The following is a 22,584-nucleotide window of genomic DNA, read 5'->3' as shown; positions in this document are numbered from 1 at the left end:
GGTTGTTGCTCTGTATGTGCTTCACTGAAAAGTAACCGCAATTGCTGACCTCAGCAGCAGCATTTCGTTGTTTTGTTTCTCCCTTCGGTCCCCCTCCATCTCGGGCAGCGCTCACCCACGCATTTTATCAGCTCGCGTGTCTTTGCGCAGCTTGTCGACGTATTTAACCTCTTGCTTGTTGAGTTGACGCTTATAAAACGCCAAAATGGACATGAATCACGGCACTGGCCAATGACAGGCGGTTTTAAGTATGGACCGGCAACCGGTCCACTGTTAAAAAAAACCGGTCGGGCCGGTCCAAAGCCGGGCAAGTGGCAACCCTACCCCAGCGGCTTCCTGCATTTCTCTGGCGCACCCAGTTTTGCATAGCCCTGTACTATGCTTTTTGAAAGGTAGTACTTTTTAAGGTTTTTTTGAACAAGCTGTGGAAACGTAATAAATTTTGTGCTACAAAGACAGAAGGACACACCACACAGCGCTGTGTGGTGTGTCCTCTTCTGTCGTCCTGTCCTTGTAGCGCAAAGTTTATTTCCATTATGTCAGACCAACTAGCCCGTCAGGATGCTTTACTGTGGAAACGATTGGTGGCGGGCGGCGAAATTCAGAGCTTCGGTCACTGACCAGCTCGGATGAGTCAGCTGATTGTGATCAAGGATTCGACGAAACGTCAAAATTGTTAATTTGACTTTGTCAGGGACTGCAGCTTTGTCATGAACTTGCAACGTGACCAGGGGGACACCTGTGAAGCTTTCGACTAGGCCAACAAATGAGACATTCCAAGTTCCTGTACAGGTCGGCTACCCTTTTTTTTTTTTTTTTTTCCGTGCTAGGCCCAAACTCTAGACGTGTCGGGGCTTGGTCATGACGGCTGCACTTGTCATTGGCTTTGCAAGTTCAAAACAGAGCATCATAAGAGGACTCAGTCCGTATTAGAACTCTTAATTGTGAGCGTGCAGTTGTAAAATTGGCAGAATTTAAATATTGGCAGACATTGCACTCTTTCGGTGTGACATGGGCTACCGTTGCAGTGACAATAGTGAATTCCCTGTGCCCATCAATGGGAAAAAGATGCATTTTTGCCGGTCTTTTGATGGTGAGCCATTTAGGTCGGTAAATAACGTTTCTTGTAGTCGCAGATTGAAGGTTCTGATTGGTATTTTTGTAGCTACGCAAGACCGTGGAAAATGTCAAAAATTTTATGTTCCGTAAAACGATGGCGGCGTGTGTACAAAACTGAATCGAGGTTATGAGAAATGCGAACTGCTTCGCAGGGTTACTTGTGTTCCTGTACATGAATTTTACTGATAATACGGAGCAGTACAAACTGTGGGCATCAGGGCACTATTCCAGTTCAAAGTGGCCTTCAGGTGAACGTTGTCGGGTTTGCCACCTGTTTGTGAGCCAGGAGTTGGTGAGCCAGGCAGCGGTCACAGGTTTGATTCTTACACCCTAGGGCCTTTTTTTTTATGGAGGGGGGCTTAATTCATAGCCATCCTGGGAGTTTGTGTCGGGGCTGAAAACAGTTTTGATTGATCAGGCTAATATACAGAGCAGGAAGTTGCGCTTCCGACAGCTTTTGCGGTCGATCCGCTTCCGTGACGTTGCTTTTCATTTCGAGGTCTCTGAACCAACGAAAAAAATTCCCCGCATTTCCCCGAGGGGAAGAATGTGAAAGTGCGAATGCACGAGTTGAATTTGCGCGGTTCGGTAATGTTCGCGAAAGAGAGATCACACACACACACACACAACTACAAAGAAAGAAAGATGCATTTATTCACAGACACCTATTTGTGTTGTCGTTGTACTTGATTGCTAGAGCGGATCTCAGCTTTGAAATTTCGCGTCAGTACTCCTTTAAGCGGGTGCATTAGCCCTTCTCACGCCCGACTCCTGGCCAATCCCCCACGTGGGTATGTGCCATGTCAGCGGCCAGGCAGCGCGCGCCCATCTCCCCCCGTTGCCAAGGAAGACGAGGAGCGTACGCACCCGCTGCTGTTGCTATGCGGACGGCGACGGACGCTTCAGGCTCGCTTAAGAAGTGCATTCGCACTTAAAAACGGAAACGCCCATGTGCATGTGTTGATTTCGGCATTTGTTAAAGATCCCCAGGTGCTCTGAACTAATCCGGAGCCCTCCAAGTAGCTTCATCATGTGAAACGCTTATAATTTGAAAAAAAAAAAAAAAATTACCAGCAATTTGACGGGTATTTTTCTTTTTTTCTTTAACCCTGCTCTCGGGAATCCATTGACAGCATTAGTTAACACTCGCGCAAAATTTCACAATTGGTTGTGGTCCGAGGGCATTTGGGTTGGGGTTGCCTTGCGAGTGGAACTATTGGTTCGTTGACTTGAGCCCACCTCGTGTGGGGTGTGTTGAGTAGTATCCCTGCATGCGTATTTATAATCCAGTTGTAGCTTTCCAGGGAGTTTTGCACTCCTGACATTTGTTTTTCTACAAATGCTGTGGTGGAAGGGAGGGCACTTGTTAGGCCGATTCCACACTCTGGTTCCTGGCATTGAAACCAGTGGCATTGGCGTTTCCCTATCATTGTTTTAAAAGGACACTGTATCAAAACCTTGACGGCAATATGCACTGTTGGAAGTCCCGTTGGTGGCCTCTTGTCAAGCCTTTTGGGAGAGGGGGGTGAGGCTTTCTGGTGTATATCGTGTTTCCTTTTTATTATATAAACATAACCGTGCATGAGTGACTGATTTGGTCGGAGTGAGGGGGGGGGATATCTTAGTTTTACCATCATCATTTATTTTTCCCTTAAAGGCCCCTTTCGGGGTGTTACATTGCTATTACATTGCAGAAAGCATCGTATGGGTCTTATAGGAATGTGGCTTGCTCCCGACACCAGAGGAAATCATTGTTTTCACTTATCAGGCCCATTTTTCTGGCATTCGGGGGCTGCGTTTCTCGTAGGAATGTGAAGGCATGGTTTTTTTTGGGGGGGGGGGGGGATTCGGAACAGAGTGGTAAATTGCCTAAAGCTGCTTGTGTAACGTAGAAGTGTGTCGTGAAGGGGATCACGGTGTGACTGACCTGCATACAATTGATGATTGGCTTGGCTGCTTGGACTTGGCTGGTCCATTTGCGTTGTATTTTCCATCTCTAGCAGTAAATACTAAGGCCAGCATAGATGCTGCGATTTTAACTGAATGGTTTGCAGTGTCATTCATATCTGTTCCGATTGTTTTCGACTTATTTTTCTGCACGCAGGCGTCTTGAGAACAGATAATCTTCCATTATTTCGTTGCATAAACAACTAAATAGGAATTGTTTTTCAAGGCATCTTGCTGCATACCACATAGCTAGTCGAGTTCAGCGCTGGCCTTTTGATTGGTATTTTATTGATTGCTTCATAGTGCATGCAATATGTAGTCTCTTTTTATTACGCGAGTGCCTTTAGGCTACTTCCCGTTGAAAGTGTCTGACCATAAACCTTGAGACTATGTGCTTTTTCCACATTGACATACAGCAGATTGGAGTCTCCCTTGATCTCCCTTTTAGTTTACTCATTGAGCTTTCTCCGCAAATCGTTTTGAGCTGCGTAGAAGGGCTTGCAGATTGAAAAGCTTTGGATGTTGGTTTTAGTATGTGCAAGCCCTTTCGCATGTGACTAGCTAGCACATTGTAGAATGTCCGCAACGTGTTGTAGTGGTATTTCTTTTTTTCTCTTTGGAGCTTGGGACAAGACAAGCGAGGCGCAAGCTTTGCGCTGCTTGCCGTGAATGAATTGAGGCGTAAATTCTTCTCTTCGTAAGGGCCTGTTCGTCATCACCACTTGGGAGGGGGTGGTGATGAGCGAGTGCTGCTACTTATCGCACAGCTGTCGTTTCAGAAAGCTCGTGCAGCGAAATGCTGCCTCAAATTATCTCGGAAATCTTGCAGAACTTCGTGGTAAGGTCTTGCTAACTCCTGCTCCGGTATCAAGTGCTGTGCGGGAATGTCGATAGAGTGGTGGAAAAGGCTCCACTGCAGCCGCCTTTTATTTCCCGGTGTAGCACAAGAGCTAACTTCTGAGGGGAAAAGTGCCTTGGTGGCCGCGACCCCGGCTGGTACCTTGGTGTGGTGTTCCTTTGAGTCATCTTGGCGTGTTCTGTCCTTTTTTATTTATTCCATGGCCCCGAAGCAAGTCTTTGAAAGGCAGTTTTCAGTTCCCCTCCTGTCTAAAGGAGAAATTGCATTGCACATTCTACTGGTTATGCAATGCTCACCTCGAATTACAGAACGCCTCAAGTGCAGAGCGAAATGCAAGGCCAAACCTCTTGTAGCACGTTGTGCTTGTTGCCGTCATTGCAGTGTTTCAGCCAGCACTGCGCAATCGATCGTTCAGCTGTAAATGGCACTAAAGAAATCGGTCGGATCTCTTTTTTGGACGCAGTCATATGGGTGCCCTTGGGTTGGGGTCCTTCACAGCGATGCAAATGTCATTCAAAGCGAACATTATTTATTTTATTTATTTGGACATACTGCAGCCCCTGTGGGGCTATAGCAGGAGTGGGGAGAGAGTACAACTTTTTGTGCATGTGCGGGTGTACAGCAGTCGTACATAAAAACGAAGGAAACAAAAAGTATACAGACATATCGGGTAACAGAAACGAGGTATGCGTATTTATACAACATTTTCACGTCTGTTTACCACCATAGAATAAATTCCCCTCGCATAAGCACATCAAAAAGCATGTACATATTAGATATAAACCAGGCGGAAATCACCAAAAATACAATATCCGTATTAAGGGGGGGAAAAAAGCATTTATTCTCTGTCTTGAAGTGTAGCTAAAAATTTATTTTTAGCTACACTTCAAAAAAATTATAAATTTATTGTAGCTGTTAGTGACATTAGTTTTTGGCCGGGCAGGTCTGTGCAGCGAAAGTAACGTTATGTAGTGATAGCAGTGACGGCTACCAAAGTAGGGGAATTGCAGGATAATAGTGTAAAGGCTTTCATAGTATTTTTGTACCCTTTAATACTCCAAAAACAAAACAAAGTGCCTTTTTTTTTAACGAAAAGGGAGTGAATCACTGGTTTCTGGTTCCTTAACTAGACATCACAAGTTGAAACAATGACTTCCCTACCCCATATTTGTATAGCAACAATGGGATAGAGCTTTGTGAAAGTGTTGTTTGCCTCCTTTTGTTTGTAAGACGGCATTCAGAGAAGAATATTGGTTTTCTGTTGGTTTTTAGACAAGGCACGTTTTCGGGTTGTTATTAAACTTGTATGTTTAGTAACGGGCCACTGCTGTTGAGGCTGCGCATTAAGTTTCAGAAGCTGATACAAGGGTTCCCTGAACTTGTTAAGTCGGCGAATGCGGTCGTGTCGAATGTCAATCTGCATTCTTCTGAAGCACTGGACTCACCGCATTCACATCTGTCATTTAGGGTTGCCACCTTTCCCCTAAAAAAAAGGGGGGGGGGGGCTTGAAAAATGGGGGGGGGGTGGCGACGTGCTGTATAAAAGGTTGAATTTGTGTTGAAAAAAAAAGGTGTTTTTTTTTTTTCATGCAATGCCATTTATTGTAGCGTTTTCCTAGAGAGAAATCAGCATAACGTTTGCACTGCAAGTGATTGCGACTTTGGTTATTGCCCTGAATGCGCTGCACTGAAAAGCAACCGCCCTTGCTGTCCGTGGTGGTGGCACTTTGTTGTGTTGTTCCACCCCTTGCTCCCCCCCTTCCATCTCTGGGAGCGCGCTCATGCATCCAATCTTTTTCTCTGCTCGCATGTCTTTGCGCAGCTTGTCGACACATATTTATCGCTGCAGTTGGTGAATTGACACCTATAAAAGGCAAAAAGATAAATAATCGCGGCACAATTACCGAAAAAACCGGCCAATGATGACCGGTTTTAAGTACGGACCGGCAACTGGCCCGCTGTCTAAAAAACCGGTCGGGCCGGTCCAAAACTGGGCAGGTGGTAACCCTAATGTCATTTGCTCCGAGTGTCATCACCTTTGCCGTCGGACAGGGATATTAGCCAGCCAATAAATCCCTTGTGACGTATTGGGTGTGAATTCTTGATTTTCGGCTCAGTGGCCATTATTGCGCTCTGTAATTCGCCCGGCGCTGGATTGGTAGCGACATCTGGCGGGATAGCTTTAAACAAAACGTGAATAAGAGTTGACTTGCCCTTTCTACTTTCAGTGTTGATGTAGTCGGTAGATGTCAGGGCAAAGGTTCACTTTCACTTGCCAAGGAACACCAGACGCCTGATGTGCTTTGAGATGTTGTTCCCCCCCCCTTCCCCCTCCCACACACACCCTTGTTACTAAATACGTTTTTCATTGGAAAAACAAAAACGGCAAGAACAAATCGGTTTGTTGTAGACCTTTTAGGGATTCAAGATACTGAACTTGTCTCATTAGAACATTGTCGAAAGGTGAAAGCTTGTAGGAATGACATGCGGCTGTGTATGGCAATCTTAAGTGAAGCATTTGAGCGGCAACTGATGAATTCTCATCCCCCTCCGTACCGAATCTTCAAACACCCGTGATTTTAACAGGGGTCTTTCAAGGCACAACAATGGGGAAAGAGAGAAAACCTTTTTTTTTTGTCTGTTTTGTTCCGTGCATAGTTCTTGCGCCTTGATTTTCAGTGTGATACGTATGAAACTGCGTGCGTTACCCGTCCTGAGGAAGCTTCAACTTCACGAGAAGCTTGCCCCCCTCCCCCACCCCCTATTCTGAATCCCCCATCCACTGGAGACTCCAGTCGAGGATATTGATGTAACGTTAATCGATCAAATTTAGGGGAAATCGCCAACGTGGAGTAAGTTTCTGCGAAAGCAAATTTGACAACCACCTCAGTGCAGCCACAAGAAAGAAAGTTTGACATCCACCTCAATGCAGCCATACGGCTACACAAGAAAGCTATACAGCTTTCTCAGAAACTTTGCAGTTGAAAACAAATTCTTCCCTAGTCCAGGATTCGAACCCGGGACCTCCGCTTAACCGGAGCAGTCGCTCTACCAACTGAGCTAACCAGGAGGCTAGTTGTTCGTAGTGCGAGAACGAATTGATCAACAACTCGAAGTGATGGACAGGTGTTAAGTGATCAAATTTAGGGGAAATCCTCGACCAGGACGAATTTTTCTTCAACTTTCGAAATCTTTCTGTGTTTTATTTGAAATCTTTCGAATAATAAAACAAACTTGTATCTTGTCTTCATGGCTCCTTTCATCTGGACACTAGGAAACTACCAATCTGTTTGCATCATCACATTTTCATGCCAATTATTGTGGATCGGTGGATCGCATCTTTATGCTCTGGTGATTTGTACCCCCCCCACCCCCCCCCCCCCCCCCCCCCGGCACCTTCATTAGTGTATTTTTGTGAAGCATACGTGTGTGCACTAAGAGTGTCCACTCATTGCAGTGTTTTGTCTGGTCTAATAAGCATTGAGTTAACGTTAAATGCAACCTTGTTCACTTTGAAAGAGCTAGCCTTTATTAAAAACTCACTCATCTCTATTCCAGCCTTGAAAGATTTTTTGTCATCTTTCTGGGAAATGGTAAATTATCAGTGGCTTGGCTCGGCTATGCCAGGATACATGTTCAGCTGGTTACTCATAGCTTTCCTGGTTGTCTGGGATTAGCTGATTATCATGCTTACTGCTGCTAACACGATTTCCATTCCAATCCCATCCGATCCAGTCCTATTGGGGCGGCGGCTCCGGCGCACCAGCTGTGCGCCGTGTGACGTCACTGCTCCTCGCGCATGCACAGCACGGTTCTCCAGGAGCCACGCGAAACTGCTCAACCTCGGCCAGTGTAGCTCACGCTACAAAGAAAATGTCAGCTGTGATGGAATAGAGGCCAGCACTGCAAGCATTAGCTTTTGAGTGGTCTGACAGGGTTCGCACAGGTCCTTGAAAACCCTTGAATTTAGAAGTGTCAATTTCAAGGCTTGGAGAGACCTGGAATTTCCAAATGGTCCTTGAAAACCCTTGATTGTTCTGGAGAGAACCAATGGCCCTGTCTTTTCACAAGAATTTAAAGTGTTTGTCATGGATTTTAGGTGTTAAATATGTAAAGAAACAGTGTAACAATCAAGTTTCAGTGTATTGTGTGAAATTGCGAGTTAAGTGGATTGTCATTATTACGAGGCAAAATTGGGAGAAGCACTCCTCAATAGAATTCGTGTCATGATACAATCGCGTGAAAGCCGGCTTCTCTTCCCTACCTTGCATGTTCCATTTAGTGTGTGGACAGCTGCTCATTGCATGTTTGCTGTGCCTCATACGCTCCATCTGCGTTTGCTTTTATGTGCAAATGGTGGACGTGTACATAGTTCATCCTGCCTTGCAGCAACACTTGCTGATTCAGTTTCAGCTGACACTCTTGCTGACAAAGCAGGAGATGCAGGCAGCATTATTGAAGTTTTAAAATCAAGCAACCTCAGCAAAGCACCAAGAAAAAAGAAAAACCTCTAAATACCAACTGTGAAATACAAAAAATATAGCTGGGGGAGCATTCACGAACCCGTTAGCGCCTATCTAAATGTGCACTAATGTGCTTAGGGCAATAACAAAATTTTGCATTGTGTTGAAAAAGTTGTAAATAATCCCAGATAAAACATTTGATGGGGCCTTGAAAATGTGTTTTCTGGTCCTTGAAAACCCCTGAATTTTTGCTTTTGAAGCCCATACGAACCCTGTCTGATCAGTCCTATCAATCAATGAGCTACTGGCAAAGCTATAATCGGGCAGTCATGCATTTTTTTGCCGGTCACTTTGGGTCCTCGATTGTTTGGTTGAAAGTTGCTATAAAATTGGTGGCGTCTGTGTTGTCTTCGTAAAGGTCACTTAGTTACAGGTCACTGTCACGTCACATTGGCTCGCGGCCGCTTTGGTGCCTACCATTCTTGTTTGCCCCCACTTGACCTAGGGCACTCCTGCCCAGACAACAGCTTTCTCCTTCTAATTCTCCTTAGAACTCAAAGAAACCCTACGGAAGACGGGCCTAGATTGAGCAAAACGTGGCGTGGACGTGTAGATTCAAGCGTGCAACCATTCATTTTTGCGTCGAGAAATGCGGTCACTGAGGGCATTCGGAAAGCGGGGGGGCAACTCGATCCCAGGAAGGTTGGAGCGGTGGTATCTCGAGTGGGCGGCGGTGATAATGCGCGCCCCCTTGGCGAGTGATAAAAGGGCACTGGCTTCTGGCGGCAGCATCCAGACTGCCCCAGGGGGGGCATATCGGGTGGTTGGCCATCATCTTCTGTTCCTGCTGCCTCATTCACACACCCTTCAGTGGTGGAGGGGGGGTCACAGGAAGCCGCCGAATGTCTCCCGCGATTAAGCAAAAAGCATCCCTTTTATCGGGGGCATGTGCTCTCTTGGCAGAAAAGGAGGACAGTCGGCGGAAACTCAAAGCACTTTTTTTTTTGCTGCTGTAGTTCAGTGTGCATTTGTGGTTTGCTTTAAATTGAACGACCGTGCAAAAAGGCCCGTGCCAGCTGTGACTGTGCAGGATGCAGACGCAACTGGTGTGAAGCGCAGGAACGGATGAAATGTGCTCGGGTTTGATCGTACCTTCTTGATGCGAGGGTGTGAAACAATTCGACAATGTCGATTATGACTGGTACGTTGACACACCTCCAGAGGGTTGGGCCACATTATTTCAATTCACATCCCATTTAAGGGGGCACATGGGTCTTTGACCAAAAACTTTATTTTTGCAGTTATGATGGTGAAAATTGGGGGGGCACATGTAGTTTTTCATTCTTATTGTAGATATAAAATTTGTTTTTGAGTAAAATGATTTTATTCAAATTTATATGGATTTTTATATTCAACTTTTTGACAGCCTTTGTAAAAAAAACTGCTGGAGGGATGCAGCTAAACAGGGAACCAGTGAACTGTGCACAAATCAAAGAGTGCAATAAGCCTGACATTATCATTCTATCTGGTCTGTAGCAGAAGTTCCGACCATTTGAAGTTTGGGCCTGGAAGGCAAAACCGGTTTTTCTGGTTGCCACCTTTCAAGCCCAAACTTCAAACGGTCGTAACTTCTGCTACAAACCAGGGCCCATTTGCCTGAACGCGATAAGTTTGAGAATAAGCTCCGAACTACGACTTCAGCACTGTCTAGGTAATAAGTCGTTTGCCCGAAACGGATACAAACGCTCGGTTAAGGTAGCGCTTCCATCGGGTTTTCTGGCAACCGGCTTATTTGCCGTGGCCGACTTCGACTTATTGGCGTCTTATTCGTAATCGGGAACTTATGCGTACGGGCAAACGGGCCCACATAGAACGATAATGTTAGTCTTATTGCACTCTTTGATTTGTGCACAGTTCACTGGTTCCCTGTTTAGCTGCATCCCTCCAGCAGTTTTTTTACAAAGGCTGTCAAAAAGTTGAATATAAAAATCCATATAAATTTGAATAAAATCATTTTACTCAAAAACAAATTTTATATCTACAATAAGAATGAAAAACTACATGTGCCCCCCAATTTTCACCATCATAACTGCAAAAATAAACTTTTTTGGTTTAAGACCAGTGGGCCCCCTTAAGTCCAACCCGTTTGCTCGACAGCCCTAGCTTCTCTCTTTTTCTGCCCTTGTGAATTAGCCCATAAGCCACAAATATTTCACTGCGCACCTTTTTGGGAATCCTTTTTGCAACTTGGAAATAATTGGCTGACAAGCAATCACTACGTCCCTCGTCAGGGCAGCAGGACTCGAAACTTTTTTGTGCCGTTGTCATAGAGGTCTTGGGGTTTTAGAAGTAGCCTTGGGTAGTTTTTATAAGCTCAGTGCAAACCCTGGTTCACTTTGCTGTGCTTCGTTTCTTTTAAATCTGAAAGGCGAAGTGAGCCTATTGCGCGGTTTTTGCCGTGTCATTTCGTGAGCCAGATTGATTTGCACGTTAGACGGATCAGAGCAAAAGCTTTTAAAGTGGGACACAAGAAATCTGTGCAAAAGTTTAGTTCTGGGAACTCAGAAGTATTGGGCGTGCCACTTGACGGGCTTACAGCTTGAACACTGTTGTCATTGTTTCTATCTGCAAGCTGCTTGCGACCCAAAGCATTGTCGAAACAACAAATACCAGAAATTAATCACTGTGAAATCAAGAATAGAAGCTCATACAAAGGTACTCTACCAACCCATCCTAAAGCAAGTACAGGCACACGAGGTACAACTTGATTCAATCATGAAGAAACTCAATGGACTGTAACAATACACTGTCTGTTGGAACTGCGGAGGTTCTAGACAAAAATAAGAGCTCCATTCTTGGATAGAAAAGCGGGAAAAGCAGAAAGCTTGCAAGAAAGGCACTTGGCTAAAGTTGTGGCGAAAACGGGAAAGTTCTTGTTTATAGTTGTCAGTCAGGTATACAAAAAAAATGAATGGTATGGTGGAATTGAACATGACCTGTGCATTTGTACTGTACTGCTCCATTGGAATGTGAAAGAACACCGCATGTCAGTCATGCGACAGATCCTAGCATGCTTGCTACCTGCAGTAGCCTACTTTCTGCACAATCTGCATTAAACGGAAGCAAATTTGCGAGTATCTGCTGCCCCTACCATGCCCACCACCTACACTTCCCATCCTATCCTGGTCCTCCTATTATAAATGCAGTAGAGGTCCGCTTAATTCAAATTTTGCCCTGCTTGCACTGCTGACGTGTGCCGTCTGTTCAGGCTTACTGCTTTGCTTGGCATTCGAGCCACGAGCTTACGCCGTCACCGCAAGTGCTTTTTGTATGTTTGGGTGAAACGTTGCTTTTAATTTCAGCGTGTATTTATTTGATCACTATCGCAAAAATTATTCGTCTGCTTTTAATTAAGACGACACTGGTATTATTGGTTGTACGTGTATGATTGACCTCAAATGCACTGGATGTTTTCTTTTTGCTGAACAGCGATAATTATGAAGTATATGCGCCGCGAGCGCTGCCTGGAGGGGCGCCACTGAAATCCCCCTAGTGGCCTGTTTTGAAACCAGCTTCACAAAAGTGAGTCTCCGGCTGGAGGCTCGGATATTGATCGCTGCGCTGGACAAACAATGTGGCATAAATTTCGCGAACATTGTACGATAGAAGTGCGGTGGATAATAGAAAAATATACCCAGGCATCCACACCCAGCAAAGAATTTAAAGGGGCGCTGACACAAAAATTTTGCATCTGGTGTTTTTTGTAATAAGTAGCTGGTGACCTGTAGAAACCTCATTTGCTTCAGCGTGCAACGGTTGTTTAATTAGAGGCATTTTCAATGCAACAGTCGCAGTTTCAGTTTCAGCGGGTGCCCCGAAACGATGGATTTTGTGTGAGCAAACCACACAAATCACAGAGCAGAGCTGCCATTGCACTGTGACGCGTTTGGATGTTGTTTGTTTACAAAATTATCCTCAGGATGTCCATTGCGCGTGGCCCTCTGCTGGCTGCTCGGTTGCATTTCACACACTTTAAAATTGATTTTAAATATGTTCTAGGCTGTATTCGTTGCTGATATTTTGCAGATGATGTATGTGTGTTCACACCAATCTATTTCCGAAGCTATCTCACCTTCAAAATTTTGTGTCAGTACCCCTTTAATGCTGGGTCGTCTTGTCCTGAGCTGAGCGCTCGCAAACATTCATCTGCTACGTATGTCCTCCCCGACCAGCACGGCAACGGGCTTAAAAAGCAAGCCGCGTCCACGACTGAACGCTTCTTCGAAACGTCATTGTATGACACAAGGAGCCTGCAGAAAGTAGCACAAACTGAAACCAGATGGCCTTATCAGATGCCGCACTCTTTCAGTGACGCCTTTTATCGTTTGTGGAGTCCCTGCCCTGTACTTCAAAAATGTGTCCGCCGAGTGATCAGCTGTGTCGTTGAAGTCAAAAAACAAACAAAAAATGAACATGCAGCTGGTGTGTGGGATTACTAAAACGTTCGTTCCTTGATTTTGTTCCACATTCTGTGGAGCCCAACCACCCTTGTTCGATTCCTGGTCACGGCGGCCGCTTTTCTGATGGAGGCGAATAGCGGAAACGCCCGTCAGCGCATTGAACCTCGTAATCAATCATTTTGTTCCGCGTTTGGACACGATAGTTGAGCATCCCTGTCCCCCCCAACGTCCTATGAAAAAGCAGAGTATTTCACATCTCGTTGGGTATGGCAAGACCTACCTGGCTCAAGTTTGGACAAATGTCTTTAGTAGGTATTTGTGAAGCCGCACTGGGTTTTTTTCATTCCCATACGAGGTATTCCATTTCTTCCCAACGTGCGGACCATCTGTTGTTCTGTGGTTTCATTAACTTTCCTTGGTTTTTGCTATATGAGGCATGAGCGTGCACATAATTTAACGACGCAGAGCTGTGTACTATGCGTCACATTTCCACGTGGCTTATATTCCTGTAAGATGCTAGTGGTTGTCGGGTATTCGGATAATCACATTCTTCAGACGCATTTTTCTATATATATTCGAAACAAAGCCGTATTCATTGTATGCACTACAAGACGATACCAACTGCTCGCTGTGTTTGTTAGTACCACGTCTAAACTAGGGGCTAGTAAAACTCGCGTGTGCTTGACACGTTCCGAGGTGACAGCAGGAGCTGGCAGGACGCCCACAACAGCGGTCAGGAAGCACGCAGAACCGCGTTCCCGGATAGATCTTCGTTGAAGTTCAAGCACTGTACCAAGCCGCAGCTGCTTTTTTAAGTGTCCTGGACGTACTATTTGCTTGCAGACGTGACCATAACAAGTTGTTGAAGGCACGCAGAGGCAAAAACAAGCGAAAGAGGAGCAAGACAGCATGAGCCATTGCGAAGCTCGAGGTGTATAGTACCAGAGTTGTTTGGAAGTGTTTTGCCTTTATAAATGCCTCGTTCAAGAGTAGTTACAGTAATACCTCGTTACAAGAGACGCTGTTACAGGAGACACTTTGTTATGAGAGACATTTGAAGGAAGATGGTTTGGTTGGTTTTCCTATGTCTGCCATGTTAGCAACATTGCATACAAGAGACCTTGGTTACAGGAGACGCTTTTTGGTTCCCTTGAGTGTCTCTTGTACAAGAAACGAGTCGGGTTGCCAAATTGAGGGGCGACAGGTGGGCTGAAATTTGTGTCTTTAAGGGGGCGTGTCCTGTTGCTTTGCTCCTGGATGCACAGTGGTGTTGTGGGTGTGGCTGTGGCACAGGTGGTGTGAGCGGCGGAGCAGCGGCAGCAGCCGGAGGGCCCTTCCCCCTCCTCCTCCCCCGGAAGCCCCCCGTGGGCGGTGGCGGCCGCGATGGAGCTGGCCCTGTGTGCGGCGCTCATCTTTGTGGTGTCGGCGGTGGTGGTGTTCCTGGTGTCGGTGCTGGGCACGCGCCAGAAGTCCTACGAGGAGGCGCTCGCCGAGGCCCGCCGACGCTCCCTCGAGGAGGACGCCGCCCAACAGCAGGCGCGCCAGCACCACAAGCGGTGGGGGTGCCCCTCCCCTCTCTCTCCCTCTGCCTGTCTCTCTCTCCCCCATATGCCTTTCTCCCCTATCTCTATATTCTCTGTTCCTGTCTCTCTCCCCCATCTATCTTCTCTCTCCCTCTTTCTGTCTCTCTCTCCCCCATGTCTCTCACCCCTATCCCCTGTTCTTGCCTTTCTCCCCCCATATGTCTCTCCCCTATCTCTATCTTCTCCCTGTCTATCTCTCTCCCCCACATGTTTCTCTCCCCTATCTCTATATTCTCTCTTCCGTCTCTCTCTCCCCCATATGTCAACCCCATATGTCTCTCCCCTATCTTCTCACTCCCCCAGGCTGTCTCTCTCCCTCTGTCTCTATCTTCTCTCCTTGTCTGTTTCTCTCTCCTCATTAGTCTCTCACCCTCTGTCAGTCTCTCCCGTCTGTCTCTCTCACCCCCCATCTGCCTCCCCCTATGTCTCTCTCCTTGATCTTCTCTCTCCCTCATGTCTCTCTCGCATGTCTATACTCTCTCTCTCTCTCTCTCTCTCTCTCTCTCTCTCTCTCTCTCTCTCTCTCTCTCTCTCTCTCTCAGTGCATGCTGCCCCCATTTACAGGGCTGTGGAAGCTGCGAGGTGTTGACAGTGTCCGCCTTTTCCAGCCTGTGGCAGCACGATTGAACAGTGGTGGTGGTGGGGTTCCACTTGCACCCTATTGGCTAATGTGGGTGTCTCCTTTCGGCCACTGATTGGCTGGACTGCAGCTAGAGGGGGATGGGGGTTGGGGAGCTCTGACAGTTGCGAGGGTTTCTGCTCGGGGAAAAGGACAAGCGTGGGAGGGTCTCAACCTCTTTAACAGCCGCCAGTACTTAGTGTTGCTTTCCCGTAGGCGTGTTTACGAAAACTGGCTTCCGGAGCCGCTACTCTCAGGTTGTTCCTTCCCTAGTTTTTCTCCGATAATATATGCATTGTTATTTTTTCCTTTGCACGCGGTTCTGCTGTTGCTGTCTTCTGGTGGCTTGTCGGGCCCCGTCGAACTGAAGCGAAAAACTGCCTATGTCCTCAAATGTTTATCCTCACAGCTGTAAAAATAAATTTTTTGACCAAAGACCCATGTGCCCTTTAAAGGAGCCATGAAGAGAAAGTACAACTTTGTTTAATTTGAAAGAACTGGGATTCAGTATCTCACTCAGCTCCATTACAGCCACAAAAGATGTCTTTTTAACGAAAAAAAAGCAAGGAGTATTTAAAAACTAGCAAATTTTGTGCCACAGTGATGTGTTGTGAGCAAGAATGAGGTCACACGGGCCAACAATAAAACATAATTTTCAGTGCTTTAACTGCACGTTAGCATTCAAGTGATGCGGTCAAATGGAACTAGAGGCCCCATTACAGCCGTCCAGTCGTGTCGTCGCGACAGGTCAGTTAGGTGGCCGCCAATCGCACAAACAAGGTTCCGTGACGTCATGGAAAAGTTGCGGGAAATTGGCTGGGGGGTCGCGACTGCTTCGCACGTTTTCTTTAATATCTCCGTTATTTGTTCGAAGATTGCGATGATATTGGTATCATTGCTATCGGGACTAAGCAGTCTTTCTAGTAAACCCAACTTGTATTTTGTCTTCATGGCTCCTTTAATAAGACTTCTGCTAGGCGTGAGGCGCGTGCCGTAACTGGGCGGTGCCCGTGCGTGCAGGGACGGCCGGGAGAAGAAGGTGAAAGGTCGCTGGGGCCGCGCCAAGGTCAAGGAGAGCCCCGTGGAGCCGGAGCCTGCTGCCCCCCTGGCTGTGGAGGCCACCCCCACCCCGCCACCCAGCCAGCAGCTGGCCCCCGCTGCCGCCCAGCAGCAGCCCCACGAGCACGTCGAGTTCAAGGAGGTGGCCGAGGTGAGGGGGGGGGGGTCGCAAGTGGGCTCATGGGAAGGTGGGTTCCTGTGCACTTTGAAGAAGGGCTCAGTGCTGCCTGCGACAGAAATTCCTTTGGAACTTGCCTTTGGAACTTACCTTTGGAACTTTACCTGAACATCACGTGTGGAACACTCTCTCCTCCAGCGAGTGTTTCTTGTTTTGCTTCGCCTCACACACCTTCGGCGGGTTCGGGTGGCTCGGCGAATGCCGACTGCAAAGCTTCTCGTTGTCGAAGAATGGTGGCCTTGACGACGCCGTGGTAGTAGTGCGAGGAAGTTTTTTGTATCTACAACTGGGTGGAAGTTAGTCAGAAAAGAAGAGACAGCACTGGAGTGGCGTACAAGGGACGAATCCCCCCTCAGCAAAGCCAATAGTGCGGCGTATTGTAGTGTAGATCGGAACACAGGACCAGAGTCGTGCACGCTGTTTTAACTTTCCTACCTGCGGGAAAAACGGTGATTTTGGGTACAACCTGGCACGGTGGCTAAGGCGTCGGGCTGCTGAGCACGAGGGCGCGGGTTTGATTCCTGGCCACGGTGGCCGCTTTTCTGATAGAGGCGAAAAGCGAAAATGCCCGTGTGTACGAGATTTCGGCGCACGTTAAAGATCCCCCTCAGGTGGTCATAATTAATCCAGAGCTCTCCACTACGGTGCGCCTCATCGCCTGCGTTGTGTTGGCGCGTTATAAATAAATCAATTAAATCAATGAATCAATCATTTTGGGTAGGTAGAAACCAATTTTTTTCCAAGTCGCAAAAAATGTGCAACTTATAACTGTGTGGTGAGTTTCGAACAGCAATTTTTATTTGAAAAAAACAAAAGACAGAAAAAAGCTGTACAGAAAAGTTTTCAGGCCAAGAGGCGCATTTTGTACACACAGTATGAGTGCGAAATTCCTGCAAATGTCAAATTCCTAACTGTAGAATTTATTTACTTAAAAATAAATCTTAGCACAAGTGGGCTTCGTGCCACTGTAGGAAGCAGTTCCTCGAACATTTCGTAAAGAAATTTGTTAGGGGAGCCCTGAACTGAGGGTACCTAACCCGGCTGGTGGTTTCGCAATAAAGCTTTATTCATTCATTCATTCGAAACATAAGTTGGCCACACATGCGTCGCAGAAAACATTCGTTTTCTGCTCCACTCTCTTGTGTTCGCAGCACAATTCACACTTCCTACACTTTTGCATTTTCTGGGGCTTGCGTTGAACAGGGGCATCGGGGTTGTGGGCCGGTTTGGTGCACTGTCCTTTCCAATGATGAAATCCAATGACGAAAAGTTGTCCTCAGAGTCAGTGCTGCTAACCTCGTCCAAAAACGTCGCATGTAGAGTCGTCCAAATCACTAAAAAGGCAGTGTTTCCGAAGCGCCGTGGCACACCAACACCATCTCAGTATCATCCGGATGTTCATCACATGACATTGGCGGGGCTCTAAAAATTACTGTACTACTTTACTACTCAGTAGATGGTGCCAGCTGCCAGAGTGCACTCGGAAAGGAACTAATTTGTATGGGGGAGACGCCGAAATTTGAACTTGCAACTGTACTGTCGATTTGAATAGGCGTGAGCGGGAAAGGTTTGCTAAGCCCTGACAGGCGGCCCACATTCGCCAAACGTCCAATAACAACACTTGACCAACATGATTGGTCAGAGCTCCTTCTAGGTGACCAAAACAACAAATGTACAATACGCGGCAAACGAAACGCGAACACGAAAATATGACTCGGAACATGCAATTAGCGCGCTATTTCTTTCCACGCGAGTCAAAATCATGCGTGGCTTGGTTACAAAAACAAAGACCGGAAATGTGGCTTTCCGAATGTACCAGTAGAGAGCGCACCATGATTAGATCTCGACGAAGAGTATTTTTCAATTTTGCTTGTTGTGATTCATTTTTTTGTGTGTTCGCGTTTCATTTGCCGCGCATTGTACTCGTACTCGGATAAGTACAATTGTACTCGAATTTCATTGTACTCGAGTTTCATTGTACTCGAATATTCTTGCACTCGCCGGAAAGGGTATGTCACCTAGTGTCACCTAGATGCGAATTCGCCCTTGCGTCTCCGGGAAGCTCATCTTTGCCCCTGCGATTGCCTTCGTTTGCTATCATTCTTTTGAAAGAAGGCCTCGGGCAACGCGCAGCTTGGAGGGAACATTGCTGATCACCGCGGCAAACGTCCGTCGCAGTTCCCGGTAGCCCGTCGATCCCTCACACCGCCTCCACCTACCCGCGTCGCCGTCTCCGTCCCCGCTCCCAGGTGGTGCTGATCCCCAAGGAGGAGGACGAAGTGCCCGTGTGCGAGATGCTCCCCCGACCCCCGCCCCCGGCCCCCGCGGTGCGCAACCGGCGGCCCCAGAAGCCGATTCTGGTGCACAAGCCGGAGCCGGAGGAGCCGGTCGTCCAGGCGGCCGCGGTCCCGCTGGAGCAGTCGCCCAAGCCCGTGCGCCGCAACTCCTTCAAGGACATCGTGCCCAAGGTGTGGGCCGTTTCTCTGCCCACCGCGCTAGTCGAACCTCGCTATAACAGACGACCCTCGTAGTATCGGGAGAGCCGATTAAATTAGTTCGTTATATCCGATATTCGTTGTAATGGTAGGGGGATAAAAATCTTCTATAACAAATCGAAAATCTCGCTCGCACAAAAATACTTAAGTATGTTAAATTAAACCGAACAGAGTTTACTTGACAAAATGGGCCTGCGTCCTCGTTTATTTGATGAAGGATGGGATCCTTGTCTGGTGGCTACTCACAGGACTGAGTAGGATAGAGTTTTCCAGGGTGTCCACGAACGAAAGGGGCTTTTTACTACTGCACTTTTCGATGAGGGGTGGTTTTTTTCGTGTAGCTTTTGAGACTCCTGGGCCAATATTTCTTCGTTATACCCAATATCACGCGCGGCTCTCACGGTTTCAGTTTCGTTATAAAAGAGCAAGTGTCGTTGAAACAAAGCGTGACCAACCAAAGTTTGTATTTAGTTCGCTATAGCCGATAATTAGCTCTATCTGTGTTTGTTATATCTTCTTTCTTATCTTATATCCTTATCTTATCTTACCTTTCTTATTTTATCTTATCTTTATCTTATTTTTCTATGGTAAAAGGGAGAGTGGCCTGCAACTGGGGGCCGTGTATTCACTGTTGTTTTCCAGCCACAGGTCGTCCTGCTGCAGCCTTTTTGATAAGCAATCAGTTTACAATGGCATTCCTTGTGCGAATGCTTTAAATAGTTGCAGTCTGTTACGTTGGTGTAGCTGATTTTGAGATTAGGGGGGGGGGGCAGAAGTATTGACTCTGCCATGAGGTGAAACGCAAGCTGCGTTTAATTTTGCGAAGCTTGGCTGCCCCTAGAACTCCTGCGCGTCTGCGTTAACTCGGCATGAGTGCAACAAGTGTTTGTTGCTGTACGCTGCAAGAGCCTCCGGATAAATATTCCAGCTAGACTGCTCACTGGCCTGCACGATGGAAAGTCCATGGGGAGGAAAACCACGCGAGGCGTTAATTTTCCTTCTGGGGAACCTTCATTAATCCATTCAGTAATTTGGGCTGACCAACTTCTCAAACCTTGCGTTGTGCGTGTGTGTGTGGGAGTGTGGGCTTTGCTAGCACATTCCCCTAGGAGAGCAGCGGACGTAGCTGTTCAGTGAGGCTTTGCAGTGTCGTACTAGGGAAAGGTTGGCTGCTTGTTGGCGCCCTGGTGGGTGGCACTCTTGAGAGGAACCCTGCCCCGCTCTCAGAACGCGTGCCCTTGTTGGGTGTGCTGCAGGACGAGATAGAGCTGAAGCACCTTCAGGAGCAACAGCAGCTGCTTCAGCAGCAGCAGCAGCAGCAGCAGCAGCAGGCGGCTGAAGAGCCTCGCAGCACCAAGACGCCGTCTCCCCCCGTCAAGGGATCCCCGCTGCGGGAGAAGCCGCGTGGAAAGCGCTCCAAGGGCGGCCAGCAGGACGGGGCCAGTGGCGGTGAGTCGCACAGTAAAGTTGCTCACTCTCTCTCTCTCTCTCAAGTTAGTTTAAGACCCTCGTCCCCCCTTAAGTGCATTTAGGGAGAGCGTCAGTACATATGGAACATTTGCAGGCTTCTTTTTTATTAATAATACACGGGTGCCTAGTTTCTGCAATAGGAGATAAAATAAACAGCCGAGGCCACTTATAACAGTACCATTTATAACACTATATCGGATGTAACGGCGAACAACTATGGCACCGTCCACTTCTGTACGCGTTCTATGGTCAAATAAGCCATTTGTTTCTCGTTTCCACCAGCTAGGTGAAGCACGTATAGACAGATGGTCTTGCGAAAGATGTGCGCCAGCTTCGCGTGCAGCAAACAAGGCTGACCGACTGTGGCTTCTTTTCCGCGAGTAAATAGTACTACAGTAGAATCTCGATGATACGATTCTGGGTGATACAAATTTCGGGATGATACGAATTTCTGAAAAGTCCCGGCAAAATTGCATTGTTTGCAATGGGAAAAATTCCGGCTGTTACGAACGGACCTGCGCGGCCCGGCGGAAGATACGAACGAGCCGGCGAGGCGCCCGACTGCCGAACAAGCAAGTGACCGCTCTCTCTCCCCATTTGTCACTCTTCTTTCTCCAGGAACGGCCGGGCTGTTGTTTTCTGCTCTCGAAAACTCGCCCCACATGCCCCATGCGCTCCGCGAAACCTCTCGCAAGCTGCGCGCGCCGCGGCCGGCGACGGCAACATGGCGGCGGCTTCGGCCGCGAAGTGGCACGGCCGCTCGAGCGACCGCTTCTAGCCGCTCTTTAAAATGCCGCTCAAGGCAGACACGAAGTTGCTTGTACAGTAAAGGAGCTGATAACGTTGGCGAAAACGGTACTATAAAACATCATCCGCGCCGCTAGTGAAAGCGCCCATAAAATATCTGCCGGAGTGCTAAGCCTAAACATCTCGGGCGGAGCCAGCCGGCTGTCTCTAGCGTTTCGCAAGTCGTCAGCGTCATTTTCTGACCGAGGTAGGAGATACCGCGGGCGTGAAAGCGTCAGTGCGGCTGTGAAAATACAGCGCGCGCAAAGCCGAGGCGTGCGAATCGCGTGCAAAAACGCACCATGCTGTTCACGCTTGACTGTTGCGGCGTGTAGCGAGCTTGGACACCGTGAGTGAGGAGACAAGCGCGAAGCTAGGCGAAGCGTTACGCGCTCCAGAAAGGACTGCTTTGTGACATGGGGGTTTAAAAGAAACAGAAAAAATCACGGATTTGTTCACGCGAAAGTAAGAAAAGAAATAAACGAAAACTTTTTTCAGCGCTCAATTTTTTGGTCTGTGTTGGTTCATACGAATTTCGGATGATACGAATATTTTTCGCGGTCCCGCGAGATTCGTATCATCGAGATTCTACTGTAGTACGACCTTGCTTGCGCGCGAATAAAATGTTTTGAGCTCTGTTTCCCCTTTGTATTTCACAACCCGTTAACAATTATCAGTTATGACGATGGGATTTCCTTGGCACTTCGATGTTGTTATAAGTGTTATATAAGTGGAAACAATCTTTTGACCCAAAAATACAACAACCGGTCACGTGTGTGCCTGGATTTCGTGGTGGCATTGCAAGAAGTCTGAGAGTAATGAGAGGTTCCGGTTGGTAGGGTACGAAGAGTGGAACCCAGGAAAATGGAATTGACCTGAGCAAACATCCAGTGTGTTTATCGTGGTGAGAGAGAGAGAGAGAGAGAGAGAGAGAGAGAGAGAGAGAGAGAGAGAGAGAGAGAGAGAGAGAGAGAGAGAGAGAGGAGGAGGAGGGAGCAAGAGGTGGGTAGCAGAGAGAGAGAGATAAGAGGCAGATACGTGGCAAAGGTTGTCCAAGACTACTCTCTTTTGATGACATTTGGAGCGATGTGAGCACATACATATATCTTTCCTCCCGCTGCCGTGTTCTCACTCTGCCCGTTTCTGTGCAGAGGGTGCCCTGGCTGCCCTGCGGAGCGGAGCGGGAGTGGCGGGGGAGGTGTGTGCCCGGGAGCTCCTGCAGCTGGTGCGCGGGGGGGTGACGGGGGAGGAGGAGGAGGTTGAGCAGCTGGTGGAGGAGCTGCTGAACAGGCGCCACGGAGGAGGGGGAGCGGGAGGAGGAGGAGGAGCGGGGGGAGTGGGAGGAGCAGGGGAGTGGCGCAAGCGAGGCCCCGACCCGGAGGCTCACCTGCGCAAGCTGCTGGCCGAGCGCGACAGGGAACTCGAGGCGGAGCGGCAGCACGCCCTCTCGCACGCCACCAAGGTAACGTCCTGTCGCCGCTGCTGTTCGTTGTCTGTCCGTCTATTCACGTCTGCTGTGGGAAGAAGGGGGCTTTTGGGAGTATTC

The 22,584-nt window shown here is 47.9% G+C and overlaps 1 protein-coding gene across 9 annotated transcripts in view; it reads left to right on the top strand.

Annotated features, from left to right (window-relative positions):
• LOC144164326 (uncharacterized) overlaps nucleotides 1-22,584 on the top strand; it is an 82,944-nt gene that overhangs the window by 1,998 nt on the left and 58,362 nt on the right. For all 9 annotated transcript variants that reach the window (XM_077694827.1, XM_077694825.1, XM_077694826.1 and 6 more), the window contains exons 2-6: nucleotides 14,142-14,404; nucleotides 16,071-16,260; nucleotides 18,537-18,755; nucleotides 20,039-20,231; nucleotides 22,190-22,500. In XM_077694827.1, coding sequence (XP_077550953.1) covers nucleotides 14,232-14,404; nucleotides 16,071-16,260; nucleotides 18,537-18,755; nucleotides 20,039-20,231; nucleotides 22,190-22,500 — 1,086 coding nt within the window. In that variant the 5' untranslated portion in view covers nucleotides 14,142-14,231. The remainder of the gene's footprint in view (nucleotides 1-14,141; nucleotides 14,405-16,070; nucleotides 16,261-18,536; nucleotides 18,756-20,038; nucleotides 20,232-22,189; nucleotides 22,501-22,584) is intronic.

The sequence above is a fragment of the Haemaphysalis longicornis genome, unplaced genomic scaffold (assembly GCF_048455015.1).
Source record: "Haemaphysalis longicornis isolate Haplotype H1 unplaced genomic scaffold, Haemaphysalis longicornis Haplotype H1 scaffold_13, whole genome shotgun sequence".
In the NCBI taxonomy this organism is placed as follows: domain Eukaryota; kingdom Metazoa; phylum Arthropoda; class Arachnida; order Ixodida; family Ixodidae; genus Haemaphysalis; species Haemaphysalis longicornis.
Note: the sequence above shows the minus strand (reverse complement) of the source record. Positions and strands in the feature narration are given on the sequence as shown.